Below are 26,446 nucleotides of genomic sequence, written 5' to 3' on the forward strand. Positions count from 1 at the left end.
TTTTTCAGAAGAAAGGATGGGGGATATCCAATTCCAAAGAGCCACCCTAGGTGCCACTTAATGACAAAGGGGCTTTTTGGCCCAACCAGGTACGGACCTAGAACAAAGCAGAGCCCTCAAGGGGGACTCTTTGGTTCACTGGTGGCCATGGATAGAAGCTGAAGTCTCTGTTCTGCCCTCTCAGGCTGTTATGGCCAGCGACTTTGCCATATCCCGCTTCAGACACCTCAAGAAGCTGCTGCTTGTGCATGGCCACTGGTGTTACTCGCGCCTGGCCAGGATGGTGGTGTACTACTTCTACAAGAACGTGGTGAGTAGCCCTATGGGAACCTCTTATGCAGGCCTTGGTAGGCCCTGCCAGGGGCCCCGTTCCTACCACAGTAGTAAGACAAACAACCTCGGCATAAGGGAGGAAGACAGGCCAGCCTAGATTTTGAATCCTGAAAGCTTCCTCCTAGCTCTGTGAACTTGAGCAATATAACTCACTTCTCCGGGTCTCAGTTTCTTCTGTTGTGACATTATTGTGAGCATTAGCAACACTGTACGGAAAGCACCTGGTAAAAAGAAGGCAGCATGAGTGGTTACAGGCATGGACTTTTGAGTCAAACATATTTGTTTCAAGTCTAGGCTCTTTTATTTGGTAATGGCCTTATACCTTCTTTTTACCATCTGTAAAATGGGAATGATAATAGTAACTTTCTCCTATATTTGCTAGAAGGATTAAAGGAGAGCTTGTTTATAAAGTGATTAGCACATAGTAATCACCCTATAGAGTCAGCCATCATTTTTATTATTGCTATTGCCATTGCTCTTAGATGGGCTCCATAAATGAGATTTACTTTCTGACTACAAGAAAAAAGGACTCGAAGAATAATTAGCCTGACATGTATCTTAAATTTTCTCCCCAGACAGACCCATCCCAATGCAAGCACTATACCCCACCCCTTGGGAGAGTACAGGTTTAAGACTGGAGTCCCTGGCTTCATCTGATACATAGTATCATTTCAGCTTCCCCAGCCTTCCCAGCAGGGAATTCACTGAGGTCAGGACATTAAATGTCTCATGGCAAAAATGTTTGGATTGGGGAGATCATCTGGGTTTTAGTCTTGCATGACTCTAGCATAGTGTGTGAGCTTGGAGGTTACTTAACCTCTCTGAGCCTTGGTTTCCTCATCAATAATATGGAGACACTAGGACTCCCTCTGTCCCTCAAAGTATTATCAAGAGACTTAGTGTCAGAGCTCAGGAAAGCATGTAACACTCTACAATCATAGGAAGGTAACGTTGTTTCTCCTAAAAAATATGTTTTCTGCCTTGTTGATAAGAGCCCAAAGCAGGCACACCCTAACTGAGGCATTAAAACTTTCAGAGGCTCTTATTTGAAAAGCCCTTGATTAACAATGGGTATTGGAAAAAGCCAGAACGTTGCTGTACTAAGAGAGGGAACAAGGGGCCTGAGTTTTCATTACCTAGTTCAAGGACCTTTGAATAATCCCCAAGAGTCTCCAAATAGAATCCAATTCCTGTTTGCATAAGGAAAAAGGGAGGATTAAGAGTCCAGTGACGAGTAGAGTGATGTCAGAGAAACACGTTAGCCCAGTAGCAGCTGCAAAATTGCATTTTGTCCCCTTGTTCCATTCTCCCAGTCCTGATTTAGGCACTGTGACAGTTGCCCTCCCTCAAGAGTGAGCATTTTTGTGCAAAGTTCAATGTATATGTAAATAAACAGCATGACAAAAAATAATGTAAATTCGATAAACTGCATGGTAATATTCAGCCAGTCTATGCAAACAAGTCACTCTATTTAACTTGAAACTCACTCTGGGCATGAAAGACTGTTTACTTAGAATTCAAAATGCCCCTTTAATTTTTTTTTCTTGCCTCCAAAGGAGCTGTTCTTTGAATAAGCACAACCTCTTCTCTGCATTAAATTTGTGAAATAGAAAAGGAAATGTTTCCAGCCAGCCATGCTTTCAAAGCTTAAATGGTATTTATTTCCAGCCTGATGCCGTGCTCGAAATTGTGATACTGATGCCGCATTATCTCCCCATTGCAATTAGAGGGTGGAGAACTATGACTTCCACATCCGAAACCAATTTCAGAGGGGATTAAAATGCTGCCTGCTCTGAAATTTGAACAATGAATTAATTACTGCACTGTAGCTTCTTGGGAGGAAAACGCAGGCCCCCTCTCAGTGATGCCGTCACCAGGTTCTGGGCGCCCCCTCCATAGGGCAGAGATTCCAGCAGATGGAAGCGGAAGCAAGCAAGGTCCTAACAGGGCCTGCGGAGGAAGAAAACAGTGTTAAACTCCAGGATATTGTTGGGACAATGGAACAATGACTGATTTCATTTATTCAAATCATTATTGAACATTTCCTGAGCCTGACAGTCTAAATCAGGGCTCAGTGAGCTTGTTCTACAAAGGGCCAGGTAAGAAATACTTTAGCTTTGCAGACTGCTTAGTCCATGTTACCTACTCCCCATCTGACCTACTCAACTCTGCTGCGGCAACATGAAAGCAAAGTGTAGACAACATGCAAATGAATCGATGTGGCTGTGTCCCAACAAAACCTGATTTATGGCCGGTTTTGGCCTGTAGGAAGTGGTTTATCATCTCCTCGGCTCCATAAATCTTGCTTCTCAAAATGTGGTTTCTGGACCAGAAGCATTAGCATCACCTAAATGCTAGTTAGAAATGTAGATCCTTAGAACTGCGTCCTGGGACTACTGTCTCAGAATGTCACTTTTAGTAAGATCCCCAGCTAATTTGTATGGACCTCTAAGATTAAGAAGTACTATTATAGGAAAAGAAGTGTTACTATGCTAAAAGAAAAGAAAAAATACTTTACAATATTTTCTTACACACATCTCCCTCGAAAGTCAGGGTGCTAAGCACATACCACCAGGAGATTCTTGACCTAATCAATAAGAAAGAAAGTAACATTTAAGCTAGGACCAAAAAGAAGAGCTAGAACTATGAATTTGCCAGCTTCCTTGCCAAGAAGAAGAGGCTTGACAACCTGAGTCTTCATAGAAAATATTTTAGGCAGTTTATAATTTTATATCATATACTGTATCTAATTCCAAAAAAAGAGATGAAAGTGACTTATAGTAAAAACAGAGGGAATAGAGAAGCAAGAGGGAAAATTTATAAGAGTATAGAGCAGAATTACAGAAAGGAAAGAAGTGAGTTGTACCAGGAACTTGGGTTAAGATGCTAAATATTAAATGTCTGGTTAAAACAAGCATACCAGTTCTCCAGGAGGAACACTCTCTCTTTGCATCAATTTATCAAGCAAACCTTTAGAAGGTCACACAAAAATCTTCAAGAAACTGTCTTCTGTGGCATTTTTGTTGGAAATGAAAATTAACCTCCATCTGGTAACTTTTTCTAACAACCCTTGATAAATCAGTATTAAATTATAATTCGGTAGAAATGATTCTATGGAAAAATGAGCCAATGATATCCAAGCAGTGTTCTCTCCCTTTGACTAGGGATTAAAACCCTTTGATACTGCCCATGTGTGATGTGTAAGGCAAGCAGTTCAGTAAATGCTAGTTTTCCAACACCCAGGTCCCCAGAGTTCTCCACACCACTCTTGATTGTTGTAGTGCCCTTGGTACTTAGCATAGCTGGTTAATGTTTGGCATAGCATCACTAGCACCAACATGCACCAACATCTATAGGGAACCAACCACATACCAGGTGCTGTCCTGGTATGTACGTTTACGTATTTATGTAACTCTGAGAGCTACGTGTAATATTGGGGTTAAGACCAAAAATATGTGCAAGAACCAGACTGAGTTCAAATCCCAGCCCCAATCTACTACTTAACAGCAATGTGGCTTTGAGTAACTTACTTCAGCTCTGTGTCTCAGTCTTTTCACCTGTAAAAGGGGGATACTACCTAACTCGCAGGGTTATTATGTGCATAAATGAGTTAATATGTGTGAGGTACCCAGAAAATCTTCCATCAGCCCTGTGGGGGTAGGGACAGTTATTGTCCTTCTATAGATGTGGTAGCTGAAAGCCAGAGGGGTTACCCAGATCACCCAGCTAAGTACATCACAGAATCAGGATTGGACCTAGTTGTACTATACTCCACAATCCCCAGACTGAATGTCCTCTCCGCCATGGCATTCAGTGTCTCCCAGAGGTCCAAGCACCCTGTTCTCCAGCAGTTGCCAACTTCTTTGTGTGTTTTCTTCTGTCCAAGCATCTCTAGCACCGTGTCTCAACATAAATTGTCCAAGAAACATCATGTGATATCACACTTGACCAGAGAGCTTCAGACAGCCTCCAACACCAGCCAATCACTGCTCTCTTCCTCCTTTAGCTTAGACTATGGCTGATGCTTGGGTGAAAACTGGGTCAAGCATCATAGAATCTACCAGATAAGCTTGTACAACTTAAAAGCTGCAATTTGGAGAGGAAAGATTGAGGCTTGGAGTCAGAAAGACCAGATCTACATTGCAAATATCAGACGATGGCCTACAGCTGGCAAACTTGCCACCTTGCTCTTTTGGCCCCCATGGCGGGAACTGCCAATCACAGCATTCTGTGTTCAGTACTTTCCCCCACTTGTAGCACTTTAGGATGGATCCACCTGGCCTCTCATGGTGTAGGATAAATGACTCTAGACATTAGTGCTGGAGACTGAGCTGTAGTCTCAGATCTTGAATTGGTTTAACAAGAGCATCCACTTCCCCCATCATGTTTATGAGGATGGACTCTAGAGCCAGAACATCTGAGCTTGAACTCCAGTCTGTTACTTAATAGCTGTCTACTGCCAAAGCCAGGACTCTGAGGCTCAGTTTCCTCAACTGTAAAGTGAGAGTAGTGATGACTGACTGCCCCATGGGGCTGTTAGGTGGCTCATGGGTCAGAACAGAGTTTAGCAAATAATAAGTCCTTTGGGTGTTTGTGTTGCTATTAGTAGCCTCAACTGTAAGACGGTCTCACTTCCAGCTCTGGCATCCTAGGCTCCTACAACTTCAAGTCACAGTTCCAGCCCCAGGTGGCCAAAGCTATTTGGTACAGTCACTTAGCCTATCTGAGCTGCTCAGTCTACCTATGTGTAAGGGAGATAAGAGTTACTGTCTTGCCCATCTTGCTGGAGAGGAAGAAGCAAGACAAGGTTCTCAAAGGGGAAAAAAAAAAGAGAGAGAGAGAGAGAGGTCAAAGCCTCATACAGCTGCTGAATGCTAATACCAAGGGGACTTCAGTATTTCAAGTTCCTCTTAAGCAGACCATGTCAAGTGCACAAGTGGTTGTTGTTCATCTCAAAACTCTAAGTCTGCCCATAGTATATTTCAAACCTACCAGCAGCACAACAAACAGATTGAGCCTTCTCATTCCTTCTGACAGAAAGATTCAAGGTCCAGGATATCTCAGGGCACCAGGATCTCTTTCAGAGCCAAGAAACATCCCACAGGTCACCTGAGCAGAAAAGCCAAAGGATAGAGCTCCTTAGCTAGAATCTCTCTGTTAGAATTATTACTGTATAATCCAATAGGAGATTAAGAAAGTTTGGGGGTAGTCAAAGAGAAAGAGCTTTGAAAACTCAGATACTGGTTGTGTGACTTTCTAGCTCTGAACTTGGACAAGAGGTAAGTGAGTATCTGAAAACCTCAGATTCCTTGTCAGTCGAGTAGGGCTAATAACATTATCATCAAGATATAACATTAATATAATGTGTACTATTTTTTAAGAGAAATATATGATTTTATTTTAAAATAGACATATTCCAATTTTCTCTTTTATATGATAACAAATACCCAGCAATCATATATGCTTTCATGAAGATATTTCTCTACCATTCTGTTCCAAAATACATGATATTTTATTTATTTTTTAATTTAAATTCAATTAGCCAATATATAGTACATCACCAGTTTCTTTGTTGTTGTTGTTTTTGTTGTTTTATTTTTTTTATTTATTTTCAGCATAGCAGTATTCATTCTTTTTGCACCACATCCAGTGCTCTATGCAATCTGTGCCCTCTATAAAACCCACCACCTGGTACCCCAACCTCCCACCCCCCCCCACTTCAAACCCCTCAGATTGTTTTTCAGAGTCCATAGTCTCTCATGGTTCACCTCCCCTTCCAATTTCCCCCAACTCCCTTCTCCTCTTTAACTCCCCATGTCCTCCATGCTATTTGTTATGCTCCACAAATAAGTGAAACCATATGATATTTGACTCTCTCTGCTTGACTTACTTCACTCAGCATAATCTCTTCCAGTCCCATCCATGTTGATACAAAAGTTGGGTATTCATCCTTTCTGATGGAGGCATAATATGTACTATTTTTATTAGCAATAAGCTTAGCTTTCAAGAGTCTTGAGACAAATTAGGTCTATGGCACACCTAATGTACTATATACTAAAATAGTAAAATATATATCACACACCTGGCACGAATAGAAGCTTCAGTAATGATCATTGGTGTTATGAGAATTAACATGTCCATGTTATTAAAATTCTAGAGAACCTCTTCAAAACAACCCTGGCCCAACAGTTAGAACATGAACATTCTAGTTTGTACACAAACCTGCTGAGTGATTTCTTGTAATACATTTCACCTTTCTGTGCCTCAGTCACACAGAGCTGAGAATCTCTAGTCCTAACTCTGGGAGCAGCAATTTACGTGACCATCTTGGTCAGGTTACCAAAGCATATCACAGTGTGGTAGGCAATACTAGTGACCCAGCCCATTTCAGGGTGGAGTGCTTTTGAGTGGGAAACAGCTTTAGAAAGCATAAAGAAACAGGGAGAAGATTTCTTACTCACCCTTCTGAGTTGCATGACCATTAGGAAAATAATGTAAGGAAAACCTCATGAAATTCTCTTCCCACCAGTCTCCCTGTCCATGGTCCAGTCTTTCTATGATTCCTTCCCCAGAAGCAACCCCTTCTTTTTCCACATTACTACTCATAATAACTACCTTATCCCATGCCAGGTCTAGGTACGACTGTTCCTGTGTGAAAGAGGGCAAGGTGATGTTCAGAAACGTTAAGCAATTTGCTCCAGGTGACACAGCTCATAAGTGACAGACCAAGCCAACCTTTTCTGCCTCCACAACCTGTGCTATTAACCAGCACAGTGTACTTACCTTAACGAGTCGGTGTAGTTCCCTTCAGGTCCTAACTCACAGTCATAGTTGCTGTAGTGGCAGCTGCTACTCTAAGGATTAGTTACCGCTGACCCTTACACAACTCTGCGTGTCACAAATGAGAAAACAGAAGCTCCGAGTCAGCGTGGGGACTTGCCAGAGGCTCCTAGGCAGCCGTTGGTGACCACGGCCCATGGGTCCTCACTCACAAGGCCACACTCTCCGTCTGCAGTGCTACGTCAACCTGCTCTTCTGGTACCAGTTTTTCTGTGGTTTCTCCGGCTCCACCATGATCGATTACTGGCAGATGATATTCTTCAACCTCTTCTTCACATCCTTGCCTCCTCTGGTCTTCGGAGTCCTCGATAAAGACATCTCGGCAGAGACACTCCTGGCGTTGCCCGAGCTGTACAAGAGTGGCCAAAACTCTGAGGTAAGATGGAGAGGCCCCAGCTCCTCCCTGCTGGTGTCAGGGAGAGAGCACTTACCTGGGGTCAGGTGCCCTTGCACTCCTGTCACCACTCTGCCTCTGTCCTCCCATGTGACCCACTCCCCATTCCTGGCCTGTTCCTCATTTGCTGTGGAGGGTGATAGATCAGACCAGTGGGTTTCTAGGAAACCATGCTGATGGTTTCCTACAAGGCAGAAAGAGGTCACACTGACACTCTGAATGGTTTGGAGAAATCAGACCACAGGCACTCCAGGTGGTCTGATTTGCACAGACACAGCCCAGAGACTGGATGGAAATGACACACAGGGAAACTGACTGCCTTGAAGGAAGCATCCTGGGAAGAGGGGCATTAAATGCATGAGAATACCTCTGGGCCCGGGAGAAAGGTGTTTGAGAGCTAGTAATATTTTGTGGACAGCCAACAAAGAACCAAGCCCAGTCCTAACCCAAAAATGATAGGAGAGCAGCAGAGCCACCCTAGCACATCAGGCGAGAGAGACACAGTGATGGCACACGTACACCCAGAGCTCCTCTGATTTTTCCCCTCCCGCTGATGTGCTAAATGTATAATGTATTCCTTGGGTATCTAACAGTAAGAGAAGTTAATACAGCAAAAACAAACGGAGTACAGCTTCATTTTTCTAGGGAAGGCAGGAGGAAGGAAGCACAAAATGAAAACACTTGTCTCTGAAGCCGCTGAGCCTTGTCTGTTGGGAACCTGTGGTCCTGGACTAGGATGGAGAGCTCCCTTTCAGAGGTTATGTAGAAATCTTAGAATCTCTAAACTTACCAAGTGTGTATGAACACTAGTGATGTGCTAATGAATGGTAGCTATTAATACCTGAGCACTTCCTGGGGACTAAAGCACAATTGCATTTAGATTTCTCAAAACCCAAGGAGATAGTTGATGTTGTTTTTACCCTTTTTGTGGAAGCAGCAGCCATTATCAAAGCAGTTTAGTGACTTTCACAAGGTCATACAGTTAGTGGCACAGCTAGGACTTGAACTAAGGTCTGTCACCCCCAGGTCTATACTCTAATTTTTCCATCCTATTGCCTCTAAGAACACTGTAAATACCATATTGTCTGTCCAGGTAGCACAAGAAAGTTGCTTACAAAGTATGGAGGCTCACTTTGGTGGTAGTTGATGTGTTTTTTCCTGGCAGTGCTACAACCCGATGACTTTCTGGATTTCCATAGTGGATGCATTCTACCAGAGCCTTGTCTGCTTCTTCATTCCTTACCTGGTAAGTTCTATAGTCCCATTCTAACCACACAAATCACAGAGTGGAACTGGTCCTGTTAATATGAAACAATGCAGCACAGAGGCCCCATCTGCAGACTACATCCAATGCAGTATTTGAAAATCAGACTGCTTTACCAAAACATCTCAATTTTTGCTAACTTTTGAGAAACTGGAAGCTACCATTACACTGGGTCATTTTTCCCTCATGGCAAAAATCCAGAATTGACTCACAGCCCTGGTAGATGGGGTGTGTGTTCTCCAGTTTGCCATAGTCCCTACCACTCCCTTTTGTCTTATACCTAGCCTCCTACACTCCTTTACCATTTCTTACTTAAACACCGAAGGTATTTGAATTTATAATCCTTGATTTATATTTAGATTCATGATTCCAGGGTCAGGGCAGCATGCATTCAGGCAATAAATTCTGATAATAACAAATGCTACATCATCTAAAGTAAAAGCAAGAGATACCAGCCCCACCTCAGTAAGGTTCCCAGTTTAAAGAGTGGGAATTTATATAGTCAAGCATAGCTCTATTTCTCCTGGATAGGGTACCAGAAGGTAGGGTAAGTGCATTCTTTTGTAGTTAGTGACAAGATGGGTCAAGGAGGCAGTCATTTTGTGCTTCATTTGAATTTCCTATTTGTGCTTCCTATGGAATTTCCTTTCCTTCTCTGGGACTCTGCTTGCCTTTCTTGGTTATTTTTTGCCCCTACTCTGTGCTCAGCACACCTACCTTCTGGGCCTATTTGAACTTTTCATCCTGAAGTTCTCACCTTTGCCTGGCCTGCCTTTCCTCTCTTTTCAAGAGATAAACTTCTCTTATTATGGTCTCAACTGATTATCTTCTCTTCTGTACCCCCAGGGTGTTCTGTATACCCTGTACCATTATATCATTTATCCCCTTAATTGTACCACATTTTCCCTGCCTAGTAGACTATACCCTCCTTGAAGGTAGACACAGAAGTATCTTAAGCATTTGTCATTGTGCCTGCTGGTTCAGTCATTCCACAATGTTCTGGAATAATCATCGTGGATTGTGCCACAAATGTGTTTCCAAAGAATTTAGCCATATTAACTCACTCCTCATCTTGTCTGTTCCTTGGGTCAGTTCCCCACGGACGGCAGCTGCATATCTTCTCTTCATTCCTTCCCCTCCCACAACACCCACCTTGAATCCCAGGGCACATCTAACAGTGCTTGCTTTTTCCTTCTCTGCAGACCTACAAGGATTCTGATATTGATGTCTTTACCTTTGGGACACCCATCAATACCATCTCCCTCACCACAATTCTCTTGCACCAGGCAATGGAAATGAAGACTTGGGTAAGCACCTCAAGTGCTTATATTTGAGTTGTTTTACTCTGTATCATTGATCCACTCAAGAAGTCAAGCAGAGAAAGAATGATCATACAGTTTCTCTCCTATGTGGAACATAAGGGCCTTAGGGGAAGGGAGAGAAAACTGAATGGGAAGAAATCAGACAGGGAGACAAACCTGGACTCTGGGAGACAAACTGGGGGTTACAGAAGGGAGCAGGAGTGAGGTAACTGGGTGATAGGTATTAAGGAGGGCACGTGCGGTGATGAGCACTGGGTGTTATACACAACTGATGAACTGTTGAACACTACATCAAAAACTACTGATGTACTATATGCTGGCTAATTGAACATAATAATAAAAAAGCAACTCCTGAACTCCTACCTGTGTCCCACTTGTAGAGGGATGAGCCAGGTATAAAAGATAAAGTGCTTAGCCTCAACTTGCTTATCATCTATCCAGGATTATGAAAATTAGGCCTATAAAACTATGAGACAATTCATTGCAAAAATTAGGTATTTGGGGTTAAAAGCTTTTAGGGTATTTTGGAGATAAGGACAACAGTAGCCTAACTGGACTTAAGGCTGTGTTAGGGAAGCATATGCTCTCCATTTAATTTCAGGGTAAAAGATTAGAAGGCTACCTTCATGTGAGCACACCTCAAGCATGTCCAAATATCATATCTCAGTATCTTAAAAGGTAATGCCAGATTTTTCATTAAATTCTTATAGCCAGTTATAATTACAAAAACAAAGAGCTTAAAATCATATAGCAGATACCTATTTTTAATGTATCATCTTATCTAACATCCCAGAGCACTCTGTATGTTTTGGGGGCTAGTGGTTAATCTTATACAGTGCTGTAATTATTCCTCAACAAGTTTAAGGTACACAGGATAATCACTTGATATACATTTATTGTAAAGTAATGGATGTTAATTAAATTAGATCCACCTGTACGACGTGAGAGCTAGTAGGAGCCACCCAAGGAAACTTCCAGATCACAGACACCCTGTGTTCCAATTCATGCCAAAGACAAACAGAACAAAGTGATAAAACCAAAAAGTTATAGTCAATCTTAAGCACAGGATAAATTTCTTCAAGAAGCACCAGCAACAGAAGAGGCTGAAAAACAGTGAGGCAAAGGAGCGAGAGGTACTGGCCTGGCTCAAATTGAAGGCTTTCCAGAATCTAGGACAAGAAATTGAATGTGGCAGTGGGGAGTCTGGTTCTTATGGGGTAAGGAAGATTGGAGCCCTGTTCACTGCTAGGTTCAAGGTCTTGGCTAGAGTAGCCCACTCAAGAAAGCAAGCTAAAGAAAAGTTGACAAGGACATGCTATTTGGAATTCCTTTTATCAGAAGCCATGAGGAAGAGAGGTAAGGGTCAAAGACGATTTTAATACTGGGAACTGAACCAAGCTGAGGAAACATAAAATTCTTCAAAATGAGCAATTTTGTCACTGAAATTAAGGATGCATTTTGTGGGATACACACTAGATTGGACTCTGACAAATAGTAAACTACCAGATTGAAGATATGATTGGGAAATCATCTGGAATGCCACCAAATATGATAAAGTAATTCAAAGGAATAATGGCTAGAATAAATGGCTCCAGCATCCGCATAAGAGAGGTCATAGAAGAAGAAAAAAATGGTAGAGAAGCAGTATCTGAAGAGATAATAACAGAAAATTAAAATAAATCTGAACATATCACTTGGATATATCACAGTGAAACTGTATAGCATACAAGAGACAATCTTAAAGTCAACCAGAGGCTATGGACAGCTTACTTGAAAAGGAATAGTTGTTAAACTGACAAACAATAGAAGCTAGAAAACAATGGAATAATTATCTTCAAAGACCTGAGGGGAAATAACAAACAGTTACATATCACTTAGAACCAGGGCAAAATCAATGACATTTTCAGATAAACAGACATTGTAAGGTTGCTACTCCCAGACCCTCAGCAAAAGAAGAAACATACTTCTGTAAGAACATAAAAGCCAAACTGTAAGAAATAACAACAAGAAAGGATTGTTCAATAGGCAATTTATGCTAAAATCTTCATTAATAAGAGAATATGTATTTATCTGCATCATTAATAAGAAATGTGTATTTAACTATCAATTTTTCCATAAATGTCCATATTTATTTAGAGTGTCTCAAAACTTAAGGTCTCTTAATACTTGAAAATGTATCTTTAAAACTTAAGATTTATCCATAAATAAATAGAAAGAAATAAGAGGGAAATAGGAAACTATCAATTCTGTATGGTGTAGGAAAGATAAAAAGTTAAGAGCAAAGAAAAATGATAGCCCCCCCAAAAAAAACACAAAATAAGATGTTCAGAATAAATCCAAATCGATCATTTATTATTACTCATAATAAATGTTAATGGATTTAATTCACCTATTAAAAGCAAAAATTATCAAACTGGATTTTTTTGTCCAGCAGACATAAGGACAAATAGACAAATTCACAATTGTAAGTGTGAGATTTATATACAACCCTATCAGAAACAGATCAAATAGAAAGAATATAAAAGCCTGAAATTATCACATTTGATCTAATGTAGTTGGTAAACATGCATCTTTTCAAAAACACACAGACCATGTACCAAAAACTGAAGGACCAAATTCTAAATTCTACAGGAATTTGAAAGAATCATAATCATCTTTTCTGACAATGCATTTACATTAAAAACAAACAATAAAAAGATAGTCAAACAAACCTAACATGCCTGGAAGTTTCAAAATGTACTTCTAAATAACCCATGAGGTCAAGAGTAAATCATGATGGAAACTATTGCTGAATGACTATAAAAATACCATATATGCAGAGAGAGCCAATTATCATATGGTTTCACTTATTTGTGGAGCATAACAAATATCATGGAGGACAAGGGGTGTTAGAGAGGAGAAGGGAATTGGGGTAAATTGGAAGGGGAGGTGAATCATGAGAGACTATGGACTCTGAAAACCAATCTGAGGGGTTTGAAGTGGCCGGGGGGTGGGAGGTTGGGGTACCAGGTGGTGGGTATTATAGAGGGCACGGATTGCATGGAGCACTGGGTGTGGCAAAAAAATAATGAATACTGTTTTTCTGAAAATAAATAAATTGAAAAAAATTTTTTAAAAAATACCATATATGCAAACTTGTGGGATGAAACTAATACTTTCATTATTAAAAAACAAAAAGATAAAAAACAAGAATCCAATTCAAGGAACTTAAGAGAAAGGATCAATAAAACCAAAACGGAGTTCTTCCAAACCCTAATAAAAACTAATCTCTGTTACTCAGCCTTAAAAAAAGAATGAAATCCTGCCATTTGCAGCAACAGGGATAGGATCTAGGGAGTATATGCTAAGCGAAGTCAGTCAGTCAGAGAAAGACAAATACCACACTTGTGCGGAATTTAAGAAACAAAACGAACAAGCAAAAGAAAAGGCAAACAAAGAAACAGACTCTTAACTATAGGGAAGAAATTGACGGTTACCAGAGGGGAAGTGGTTGAGGGATGGGTTAAATAGCTGATGGGAATTAAGGAGAGCACTTGCGATGGGCACTGGGGGTTGTCTGGACTTGTTGCATCACTGTATCACACACCTGAAACTAATATTGTACTGTATGCTAACTGAAATTTTAACTAAAAAAACTAATCTCTGGCAAACCTGATCCAATAGAAGACACCAAACACCACAAAAATATGAGAATGACTGGTAATTATAGATAAAATTTTTAGGTATGTTTCGAAAACTTAAAACAAGTTGGTAATTTCTTTACATGTAAAATTTACCAGAACATAACCAAGGTCATTTAGCAAACCTGATTAAATCAGTCACCATTAAAGAAATTGGCTAAAATAATCCTGATACCAAAATAGGCACAGAAAGTTCAAGGAGAGAAAATTATAGACTCATCTGACTAAATGAACAGAGATATAAAAATTCTAAATAAATTATTGACAAATTAACTCAGAAGTATGTGAAAGCTGAGAAAACCCAACCAAGGAACTTTCATATCCTGGTAGTAGACCACAAACTATAAGCTGATGCCACCACTCTAGAGAGCAGTTTGAAAATAGCTGGAGGTTGGGGCGCCTGGGTGGCTCAGTGGGTTAAAGCATCTGCCTTCAGCTCAGGTCATGATCTCGGGGGCCTGGGATCAAACCTCGTATCAGGCTCTCTACTCTGCTGGAAGCCTGTTTCCTCCTCTCTTTGCCTGCTTATGATCCCTGTCTGTCAAATAAATAAATAAACTCTTTAAAAAAAAAAATAGCTGGAGGAGTTTAAGTACTCACCTGCTAGGACGCAATTCCACTTTTAAGTATAATGCACCCTGGAAATACTTTTACATGTGTATATACAGAGATGTCTTTCAGAATGCTTATTATAGTATTGTTCCTAATAGCAGGAGGGGAAAAAAAGGAAAAAGCCTAAATGTTCATCAACAGGAAAATAAATTGTGGCATATTCATATAATAGAACAGTTAAATAACGAAAGCCAGATCCATCAACAAAGATGGCATTCCAAAGCATTAGGTCTAGTGAGAAAAGTTAAAGACGCATTCATAAACATGTATGTATAAAATATGCGTAAGAATGGTGAACCACTGAATTTACATTCAAGACTGAAGAGAGAACATTTGCAAGGGAATCATGGGTACTTTAATTGTGTATGTTAAATTTCTTTAATGAAAACTGGAGGAAATATGACATAGTTAAAATTGATAAAGCTGGATGTTGGGTATATGAGGTATACTATCTGTTTGCTTGAAATATTTTACAATTTAATTACATTTAAATAAAAGAAAACTAGCTCAAGACATTTTCCAAGAGGAATTCTACGATCTACCACCCTCTTAACCACCAGATTTTTTTTTTAGCCCTTCAAAAGGCCCTGAAAAGTACAATCAGGCCTCGACTGTGTATCACATGGGTGATGAACTAAAGATTCTGTACCTTGATTCCTCAGCCCACCTTCTCAGAGCACTGCATGCATCTGCTTTCAAAGACCAGACCTTTTCCTTTCACTCCCCATTCAGCAGTATTAACCTGCCCAAAGCATTTCTAGACCAGCTAAACCAGTCGTTACTTGTAATTTCTGGTGCTCTTGGAAAAGGAGTCGGTTACTAAAAATCATTATGAGAACGTGTATTTCCTTTTTGAAAGTGCTCGAAGCCAGACACTCTCTTTCTTGGGTAGAAATTTTTTTTCTTTTTTTTTTTTTAATAATTTTTTATTTTTTATAAACATATATTTTTATCCCCAGGGGTACAGGTCTGTGCATCACCAGGTTTACACACTTCACAGCACTCACCAAAGCACATACCCTCCCCAATGTCCATAATCCCACCCCCTTCTCCCAAACCCCCTCTTCCCAGCAACCCTCAGTTTGTTTTGTGAGATTAAGAGTCACTTATGGTTTGTCTCCCTCCCAATCCCATCTTCTTTCATTTATTCTTCTCGTACCCACTTAAGCCCCCATGTTGCATCACCACTTCCTCATATCAGGGAGATCATATGATAATTGTCTTTCTCCGCTTGACTTATTTCGCTAAGCATGATATGCTCTAGTTCCATCCATGTTGTCGCAAATGGCAAGATTTCATTTCTTTTGATGGCTGCATAGTATTCCATTGTGTATATATACCACATCTTGATCCATTCATCTGTTGATGGACATCTAGGTTCTTTCCATAGTTTGGCTATTGTGGACATTGCTGCTATAAACATTCCGGTGCACGTGCCCCTTTGGATCACTACGTTTGTATCTTTAGGGTAAATACCCAATAGTGCAATTGCTGGGTCATAGGGCAGTTCTATTTTCAACATTTTGAGGAACCCCCATGCTGTTTTCCAGAGAGGTTGCACCAGCTTGCATTCTTGGGTAGAAATTTAACATGAATTTTAGTAACTGTCAGTTTTCACTGACATGACATTCAACCATAATAATGACTTGTCTGCTTTAAAAGAGGATAGAATTAAAATATGCAGTAGCAATAAGATTTAAGTCAGGAGGGAGGTAAACAGAGTTAGAGTGCTCTAAAACCCTTGTATGATTCAGGAGTAGGGAAAAGTAGTTACATACTTTAGACAATGGTAAGTTAAGATTGCTTATTACCGTTTATTGAGTAATCAATGAAAGAACAGAAATGGAGTACACAGCTTTCAAACCAGTAAAGGGAGAAAATGAAATTGTACAAAATAATCAAGTTTAAAAGAAGATAAGAATGGGTAAAAGAACACAAAAATAGGACAAAATAAGATCGGACAACAGGACACACCATTGCTTTGAACATGAATAAACTGCCAGCCACATGTGGAAAAAATGGATTCCTCACACCAAACAGGATTTTATTTATCTAACATTTGAAAAGCAGAGTATATAGGCAGTGAAACTACAAAGAATGGCTTGTAAGTATCACCAAATTCAAGGGTGAGACAGAATCTTTAGGGGTTCTTTAAGTATGTTCAAATTCTGGGTGATAGAAGTATTGGTGGTATTTGGTGGTATTTGCTTCTAATGCTCCATTAAACTGCATGGGTTTTTTTGAATTTTTTATGTGTGTGTTGCATTCCCCCTCAAAAAAAGTTTAAAACAAAGTTTGTGCCATGATTTCACTGCCCCCGATCTAAGCTATAGTTTCAACAGTGTTTACTTTTCCTTTCCTTCCACAGACCATTATCCACGGGCTTGTTCTCATAGGCAGCTTCCTGATGTATTTTGTGGTATCCCTCGTTTACAATGCCACCTGCGTCATCTGCAACAGTCCCACCAATCCCTACTGGGTGATGGAAGGCCAGCTCTCAGACCCCACTTTCTACCTCGTCTGTTTCCTCACACCCGTCATGGCTCTTCTCCCAAGGTTTGAGCACATTGATTGTTTTCTTCCTAGAACCACAAATGTTCCCCCTCCTTAATAAGCTATTTTCCTAAGCCAAGAGTCAGGAGTTTGACTCCTGCTGGGAACCTTGAGACTGTTGTTTCAAAAACAGGGTATTAGATCAAAGAGAATAATGAATTAGAAGGCAAATAAGAGGGACTCTGATCCCAGGTCAGCCACAGAGTAGCAAAGTCACCAACTGGCATGGCCTCAGTTGTGACACCTATAAAATGATAATTCCTGCCCTACTGTCTTACAAATTTTGTTGTGTATAAGGGATCGTTTGGAAAAGTTCCATAGTCCTTTACTAGCCCAGGAGTCTCATAACTCTAATAACTATAGGGACAGGCACACAACTGCAGCAAACCAGGTATAGTACAGACATGGGGAGAAAGACCTTCTCAGCTTCTCCCTATCATTGTCACCACAAAAGATCAAGTCTCAGCATTCCAGAGCTTTAGACTTCTTTCAAAAATTCAAATTTTGCATGAAATAGCCCACTTTTTAAAATAATTCAAATTTATTACATATAAAAAATATGTATTAGCCAATAAAGCATTCCAGCCCAAAGACTATTTCTAACATTTCTGGCCTAAACCTGCATTTTACTTTTCCAGAAGAATAGCAACAACAATGCCTTGCATTTCCTTGAAGCTCATTCTTGCTACACACTATCTAGCACTTTGTTTTGCTTTTGCCATCAACTAGATGTTAGGCAGAGCTATAGTTCTAGGGCCACTTGCTCATGGGACAGCTAAGTCCCAGGAAGGACCCTAATGTTTCTATAAGTCCACCAAAAACCACAGTGGGAACGAACTGGATTCTCCCAATTTTGTGGCCAGTGTTCTGTTCCGCAGCCCATACTCGAGTTAGAACAGTCAGTGAACTTGAACATGTACGTGTGTGCAGGACTTAGCCCCTCTCCATCCTTAAGATCTCACCACTCTGAGCACTGAAATTCAGCCACCTTATCATCATAAACTGTAGTAAACAGACTATCTCAACATTGTGCAGAACTTTCTCTAATCCAAAATTAGAGAGCCGTAGCCAGTCATACTTCCTTTAATAAATGTGGCAGCTTGCTTACCTAGGTTGGTCTCCATTTCTTTGTCCTAAGCCAGCTCAGAACCTTGATTTCTGATGTGCCTCTGATGCAAGGTTGAAGGCTGAAGATACCTAGATAGAAACACAAATATCAGTTGTATTCTGAATACACTCTGTGTGCATGACCTCCCTGCTTGGCTCCTGCTGGTCTCTACAGCCTCATTCCTCCCTCAATTCCCTACTTCAAACTTTGGGCTTCACACTACCAAGCTTCTTTTACTTCTCTGAAGGCCCAGTCTCCTCACCTTCTTGCTCTTATTCAGGCTGTTCCTTCTATTTGGAATGTACTCTCTATTACCAAACTTCCTCATCTTTTGACATTTCAGACGTGACCAATTCCAACCCTTCCATGATTTCACCCACCTTCAAGTGGAAATACATTCCGCTCTCTTACATGTTCGCCTCACCTGGGTGTGTCTCTGTCACTGCCTGTAGCCATTTGTTATAAATCGTCTATCTCTGTGTGACCATTAATTTCTGGACAGAAGGTATGCTCCTTATCCTTATATTACCAATACTTAGCACAGTTCCTGTCACATAGGCTTCATTCTGAGACAAATGAGCAATCCAGGTTAGAAAAGAAAGGGGAATAAAAAAGGACCCTTTTTCGGGCGCCTGGGTGGCTCAGTGGGTTAAGCCGCTGCCTTCGGCTCAGGTCATGATCTCAGGGTCCTGGGATCGAGTCCCACATCGGGCTCTCTGCTCGGCAGGGAGCCTGCTTCCCTCCCTCTCTCTCTCTGCCTGCCTCTCCATCTACTTGTGATTTCTCTCTGTCAAATAAATAAATAAAATCTTTAAAAAAAAAAAAAAAGGACCCTTTTTCTTAAGAAACCTGCAATCCAACAGACAATTCCAGTAGAACTGTGACCATAATACAAGGAAGTGACAAGTTTTGAAAAAGGGCCTGGAGTGAAGAACAGGAAGCAATTAAAAACAAGTACAAGCCTCAGAGGATGCATTGCCCACCCCACCCCACCCCTTCTTCGGCCCAGCCCCTTGGGAAAGACCATTAAGAATGTAAGCTCATGGAAAGGGGCATCAAAATGTGGGTTAAGTACTTTTGTTCACACTTTTGGGTTAAACACAAGTATGATCACCACTAGCCAAGGACTGAGCCCCCCTGTTCCATATCATATTTAGGGTATGGAAAGAAAGTCATCAGCCTATATTCTTTGTCTTACCCTTGGGTGGGAAACACCTAGAGCCAAAACCAGTCAGGTTGCTGAGGATATTTGACAAGTATCAAGACTGTTGACAACTGTTTTTGAAAAGACAAGCCTTCAGCATTAGAGCTTGTTATAACAGATAAGGGACAAGTTAGGAAAAAGTTAACAAATATTTGCTTGCTAATTAACATAGCGCACAAGTTAAATCTCTGTTCTTTTTCATCACTTACTAAGAAAAGCAGATATTTCCTCTGATAAAGATTATTTTAATAGTTCCAAGGACTATAGACTCATAATCTTGGAAAAATAAATGTTTTGTATAGAAATCTACGTGAAAGAATGCCACAGAAAACTACTCATTCACTTAAAGTTGTAGGCTACATTTATCATAATGATGATTGATTTCACACACCAAGCTTGTGATAATTGGGCCACTAGCTGTGACCTCACTTATCTTGGTCTAATTAATTCAAGCAATATAAAAGAAGTGTACAGATTCTCTTAAACTAGGAACATGTAAATTATTTTACAGATAAAACAAAAGAAACTACTGCACTAAGTTTACAACACAAAGCAGTGTCTTAATTAGCTATAAGGGAAGATAACTATCCTTGAACACTCTTTCCTTGGCTTCAGTAACACGACACTCTGTTGGTTTTTCTCCAACTTCTTTGCTTCCTTTGCTGGTTCGTGTTCTTGACATAGTGGATGTCTAGCCTTGGTCATAGGTTCTTCTGTCTTCTAACTTTATATTGTCTCCATAGACATAGCAACCACTATTGTGAAGTTAAGTATCATTTTTAATAGATGAATTTCCAGCATAAATTCCTAGTATAAATTCCTATTCCAGTATAAATTCCTCTCTTCTGAATTCCAGATGTATCTTTCTAGCTACCTATCATCACCACCATGAGGCACGTTTACTCTGAGGAAACAGACATCTGTAATTTAATTCATGATCCATCCTCTATCAACAGCACCACCATCAAAGAAATAGGTCTCTTCCAGAGTTCTCTCCATCAAATGCTACCCACTTAGGACCAGGACAGAACAAACTCCTGGGAGTTATCCTTAATACCACCTATCACCTCATATCTGACTTGTCAGAAGAACAGATGGGTTTAGCCCCTAGAATTTATCAAATCCATCTACTACTTCCATTTCTAATCTTTTTACCCCAAATTACTTCAGCAGTCTCCTAATGGATTTGCTCTAATCCATTATCACTGTGTCAAAGTATAATCTTGTCATCTGTTTATGTCCCACCCCCCACCCAAGAGCATCTCAAGGCCCTCACAATAAAGCACAAAAACCCAAGATATGGCTACAGTCCCTTCCTGCTCTGGCCCTACCAAACCCTCTGTCTCATATTCCCCAACTCTTATCCTCACTTTCCATACTGCAGCCATTGTATGCAGGATTTTGTTCTCATCCCCTCTTTGCCTGACTACCTCCTACACCGTCTCTCAGTCCTCAGCTTAAATGTTTTCTTCTCAAGGAAGGGCTCTCACACCAGATCAGGTGTTTGACACTTTTCATTCTCTCTCCATTTATAAAAGTCTATTTATGTGCTACATAAAAGCAAGAACCTTGTCTTGTTCACAGTTTGATCCCTTTGGGCCTGGCTTATTGTAGGGCCTTTACAGGTATTTGTTAAATAAATGGATGGAGAAAAGAAAGTGATAACTTGAGGGAAAGGCTTAAATTTCCAAGAAATTGAATCTTTCCTGAAACATATATATGGCCACCTGTACTGCCTCACTGGGTGAGATGGAAAGAAAAAGGGAAATTTTATCTTATTCCATTGGACCTACTGTTGTCTTCAGAAACCCTTGCCCACTGTGAGGTCACCCTAAAGCTTTTAGACAATAGTGGAAGGATGGAGCCTTTCTATAAGGCTTTAGAAATAAAACTTTTTAAAGAATTATTTTTGGAAAAGACCATGAGTGTTCTCCTGACCAGTTGAATTACATTTTAGGTTAAGAAATTGACACCAAAAGAGGGAGCATGAATTGCCCAGTATCATGATGTGATTCTTTGTCCATACACCATATAGTTTTACTCACCACTCTACTCCTTTCTTCCCTAAACTTGGACTAGAGAAAAGATTCAAACACAGAGACTCCCAGAGTCCACCTTCAACTTGGCAGAAACAAAGGAACACTTGAGTTAACCATCAGGGAGGTCATTAGGTCCTCAGTTAGGTCAATTAGGACCTCACTTAGGTCCTCAGTTTTTTCATCTAGAAAATAGTGATAATACGGTGATGCTGTCAAGTCAGTCCATAGATTCAGGGAAAATATGTATTTAGAAACTACTTAAAAATTAGTTCCACAAAGGGTTGATATTACAAAGCAAATACATTTACCTGAATTAGAATATCCCAGAAATAGAATGGACCACCTTCACATGGTAGATAAAAGCCTTGGGATCCAGAGTGCTCGGTTCTGATCACAGCTCTGTCATTGTGTGGCTCTGGACAAATCACTTAATCCCTTGGTGCCTCAGTTTTACTCATCTGTACACAGGGGAAACAAAAGTACACACTGCACAAGATTGTTGGAAGAATGAAATGAGTTAATATCTAAAACACTTAGGATAGCTCAGACACACAATAAATGTTAGCTATTCTATTTTGTTGTTGTTGAATCCCCCATTACCAGAGGTACCCAGGCCTAGATTTGATAGCCAACAGTCAGGACTGTAACAAAGAGGATCTTGCCCTGTGTGGGGAATTGGATTCTAAGGCCCCTTCCAATGCTGAAATTCAAAAAGTCCACAAAAAAAAAAGTACTTTTATTGTGTTGTCTCCCACCAGGTACTTTTTCCTATCTCTACAAGGGACTTACGGGAAGTCCCTGATCTTAAAAGCTCAGAAAATCGACAAACTCCCCACAGACAAAAGAGACCTAGAAATACAGAGCTGGAGGAGCAGACGGAGGCCTGTCCCTATTCCTGGAGAGGCTCAGCGCACCCACCATCCAGTGCCACCTGTCCCAGAACAAGACTTCAGAGCCAGTAGCCCAAAGAGCGCTAGCCCTCCCAAGCGGAAGTGCAAGGAGAATCGGGTGCTACATGGAGAGAAATGCAGCAGAGACCATCTGAAGGATCACCCATGCCCAGGGGACTCCTCAGCTAAACCCTCATCCAGGGAATACCCTCTTCTGGGGCCTAGCAGAACAATGGCTTCAGGAGCCTACTCAAGCGGTGGACAGATTGATGAGGACAGGCCCTTAAGCAGGGGCAGTCATCGCCGATCCCAGAGTTCAATGACCATATGAATGGCCTGCAGAAATCTGTACAAACCCAGAGGAAGCCACCCAGTTGATGGCCTAATTAACCCATGAATCTTCCTCTTCATGGAGGAACCAGGCTTGACTTCCTTGGAGAAAATGCTGGCCCCAAGGGCTTTGACAAAGGACTGGAAACCAGTCAACCTCTAGCTTTCTCCGGCTGCCAGGCAGCACATCACGCCATCGAAATTTTTATAAGAACACTATGTTTTTAATATATTGAGTTGTTAAATATTTTAGCCCAGAAACATTGCTGTGACCTTCTAGGTAAGTAGAGCCAATGGCCAACACAACAGGGCCATAATTTTCCAAGATTCCAAGAGATCTATCTACCCAGGCATTCTCTTAGGATATGGAAGTTTCTGAGCTTGTCAAACCATCACCTCATTTTATTATGCCAAAAGTTAAAGTTTCAGAAGAGACCCATATACAAAGGTACTTCATCTTGAGTGTATTGCAGTGGTAATTATGTCAAGCTTAACAACACTTTCATTCATAGAGAATTGGGCTGCTTTCTGTCTCTAAGCCAAAGAAAACATCTAAAGATTAAAACTAGGTTTGAACTGAGTGTCACAGACACTTCTGAGAGTTGTAGGTCCATAGCTATTGTAAGAGGCAACAACATAAGCATGCAAAAGTGAATGGGTGCACTATAGACCCCAAGCTTTTGCTAAAGGACCATATGTCCACAGTCAGTACCAAGAGAATAGGAGCAGTACTATTTAAGCTATTTATTTATTTTTGAATGGAAGTACTCATCCTTATTCAGATCTAAGACTGGTAGACTTTCATACCTCTGGACCCAGAATAAACCTGTATGATAGAGAAACTCTAAGCCCAAACAAGGACACCTCAAAGGACAGGTCCAGTATTAAACTCTATCATTAAGCTTATCCCAGATTCTTACCAGCTGGAAGACACTGGCCCATGCTTCATTTATATTAGGGAGAGTCAGAGGAAGTCTCATTTCAGAGGTTAAGAGATTATGGAAACTTCTTATTCCTAGAGGTTACAAATGCCAAAATGTACAAGTGCTCAAAACAATGCTGAAATGAAAGAATGCATGATAGAATTCCAAGAGGCTATCAGGAGAATTCAGGGCTATTATGGACAAGGACAGTGTATCCCTAGTCTTTAGGATAAGTCAGACAAGGCTACTGAACCCTCTCCTCCTTAAAGTAGTACCTGTATATTAAGCAAAAACCCCTGTATATTAGTGATGGATGCAACAGGGGTGACGAGTCTTTGAGCCAAAGAGTCGTAGCCACCACAAGTTGACTTATCACTTGAGTAACTTCTCAGCAAAGATGCACAAAAATATCTCAACAATCAAATTGGACAGAATGAGCTCATCCTCTGAACTTCCTGTGGACAAGCCTGAACTGGAGGGATGGTTTAAAGCATTGTGTCCCTGGAACCAATACACTGGATCTCTTTTACGGACTGTGCCACATAATGATGCCAATAATGGTCAACAGGAGAATCCTATATGCTGATTGCTAGAGAAGGAGCAGGTGAACACAGCAGGCAAAGCAGTAATGATAGGAATTGTTCCAAATGAGAGGATTGAGCCAAAACTTGGATCTTGGGGTCCCTGTTTTCCCCATTTGATTCCTGCCCACTCCCGCAAACCAGATTGAGAGCAGTAGGCTGTTTTAGAGAAGAACAGAGTAGTGGGAAGAACACTGGCCTCAGGAGATCTGGGTTTGAGTCTTTGCTTCTGTACTCTCTAGGAGCCAAGAGCCAGGAGCCTTGAAGCAAGATGCCACACCTGCAAATTAGGTTAAAACTGCCTTACCTTCCAGGTTTGGCATAAGGATCAAGTCAAAAATACGCAGGAAACATGTAAACATTTTGAAAGTTGTAACACCCTCAATAGTAACACAGGGATTTCATTTCAGAGCTAAGGGGAAACAAGGTAATAGGAAACTTGTGAAAATGACCACTAAACCTATATGTCAAACCATACCCAACATTGTGATGTTGTGTTCTTTCTTGCATGATCAAACCATCCCAGATTGCCTGGGATTTTCCAAGTTTTAGCACTGAAGGGCCCTCATCCTAGGAAACTCCTCAATCCTGGGACACCTGAGACAACTAGTCACCTACTCTTGCCCCTCTTTGAAACCAAACTAGCTGTGACCATCCAACATGCCATCTTAAGGGACAAGGTTATAACAACTTTTCCTATAACATTATGCTAATGATTGTACTTAGTATACTTTTATACTTTTATGACCTTTTACTGATTGACTGGAAATGTGTTATCCTTTATGAGAAAAAAAATAAACATTGTTTTCCATAATTGCCTGCATTTCTGAGTACCCTCTCATCCATCCGTCCATCCTTCTTGCATTCATTCATTTATTTAGTAGTCTGTCCATCCATTTATCTCTCCAATAAACTTCTGTTAAGCTCCTAGTAGGTGCCTGGTCATGTGCTGTGTGCTGTGAGAAATTCAGTTCCTATCTTAAAAGAAGCTCATACCTTGTCAGACAGAGTATCAGGAACATGTTTGATCTAACAAGAGAGTGTGACACAAACCAAAATGGCTATAAGAATTAGAAGCAGAAGCACACAGAGTCTCCTCTGCCTGAAACTCTAGCCTGGCTACCCTCCTCTTGATGGAAGCTTGACACCAACCTCCAACCCAGATTGATTCAGGTGCCTCCTTACACTCCTTTGGAAAAGATCAAGTGGGTGCCTGCTGTACACAGCACTGTGTTAGGCAGCGAGGATAAAATAGGAGAAAAAAATGGGCCCATCTCCTGCCCTCAGGGGATTTACAACTTAGAAGGGAAGACAACCTAGAAGGGAAGCTAGTAATTAAGGAAATAGATAAATGAGACCAGTTGAACTCTATGAAAAGAAAGAAGAATGAAAAAGAAGGGAAGGGTGTTCCCAGAAAAGGCTTTAACCATGATAATACGGCAGGGAAGGGCTATTCCAGATGGAGAGAATTAACTACCAAAGTCCTGAAAAGGGGGTGCCTGGGTGGCTCAGTGGGTTAAGGCTCTGCCTTTGGCTCAGGTCATGATTCCAGGGTCCTGGGATCGAGTCCGGCATCAGGCTCTCTGCTCGGCAGGGAGCCTTCTTCCTCCTCTCTGCCTGCCTCTCTGTCACTTGTGATCTCTGTCAAATAAATAAATAAAATCTTTAAAAAAAAAAAAAAAAAAAGCCCTGAAAAGAAAGAGTTTGGTATACAGAAGAAGAAAAGAAAAGAAAGGTCAGAATGACTATAACCTAAATAAGAAAGAGTAAATGCCCCTACGGTAATGTTAAGAGTAACAACCACACTAGCTCACTGTGTGTTTGACACTAGACTAATGTACATCATCATGGAAACCTCACAGCAACCCTCCAAGGTAGGTAATATTATGCTCCATTATTTCAGTTAGCTTCTGCAACATACCAAACCACCACCACCACAAAATGGAGTGGACCAACACAATTACTTATGCGCTCATGATTCCCTGTGCAGTTTGAGGTGGAAGGGCTGGGATCTCCCATCCTCGAGAACGTCAGCCAACATCATCATATGCGAATGAGAACAGAATCTACAAAGCCTCTTGAGACATAGGCTCAGAACTCACATATCATCCATATCACTACATTCTATCAAAGCAAATCACAAGGCCATCCCAGTTTCAAGGGAGTGGGGAAAATACATTCCACCTTTAATGGGAGGATCTACAAAGAAATTTGAGGCCATTGACAATCCATCACATCCCATTACAAAGGGAGAAACTGAGGCAAGGACAAGCCAAATAAATATGGCACAGTCACACAATTAACAAGTGGGGAGGCAGCATTCAAGAGTCTGAAACCAGAGCCTATACTCTTCGCCACGAAGCTACACAACTG

At 40.9% G+C, this 26,446-nt stretch overlaps 1 protein-coding gene and 1 long non-coding RNA gene across 3 annotated transcripts in view; one reads left to right on the forward strand and one right to left on the reverse strand.

The window, feature by feature from the left end:
- Positions 1 to 24,887, forward strand: part of ATP10B (ATPase phospholipid transporting 10B (putative)) — a 102,230-nt gene extending 77,343 nt beyond the window's left edge. For both annotated transcript variants that reach the window (XM_004737682.3, XM_045075635.1), the window contains 6 exons: positions 185 to 310; positions 7,349 to 7,549; positions 8,733 to 8,813; positions 10,034 to 10,138; positions 16,814 to 17,001; positions 22,108 to 24,887. In XM_004737682.3, the coding sequence (XP_004737739.2) occupies positions 185 to 310; positions 7,349 to 7,549; positions 8,733 to 8,813; positions 10,034 to 10,138; positions 16,814 to 17,001; positions 22,108 to 22,570 (1,164 nt within the window). In that variant the 3' untranslated portion in view covers positions 22,571 to 24,887. The remainder of the gene's footprint in view (positions 1 to 184; positions 311 to 7,348; positions 7,550 to 8,732; positions 8,814 to 10,033; positions 10,139 to 16,813; positions 17,002 to 22,107) is intronic.
- Positions 1,969 to 26,446, reverse strand: part of LOC106003525 — a 49,864-nt gene continuing 25,386 nt past the window's right edge. The window contains exons 2-6 of the long non-coding RNA XR_001176067.2: positions 21,658 to 21,807; positions 18,107 to 18,195; positions 7,117 to 7,522; positions 5,326 to 5,442; positions 1,969 to 2,283 (exon numbers count right to left, since the gene is read on the reverse strand). This is a non-coding gene — a long non-coding RNA (uncharacterized LOC106003525). The remainder of the gene's footprint in view (positions 2,284 to 5,325; positions 5,443 to 7,116; positions 7,523 to 18,106; positions 18,196 to 21,657; positions 21,808 to 26,446) is intronic.

Source organism: Mustela putorius, unplaced genomic scaffold (assembly GCF_011764305.1).
Source record: "Mustela putorius furo isolate JIRA1106 unplaced genomic scaffold, ASM1176430v1.1 tig00000145_pilon_pilon_pilon, whole genome shotgun sequence".
Classification (NCBI taxonomy): domain Eukaryota; kingdom Metazoa; phylum Chordata; class Mammalia; order Carnivora; family Mustelidae; genus Mustela; species Mustela putorius.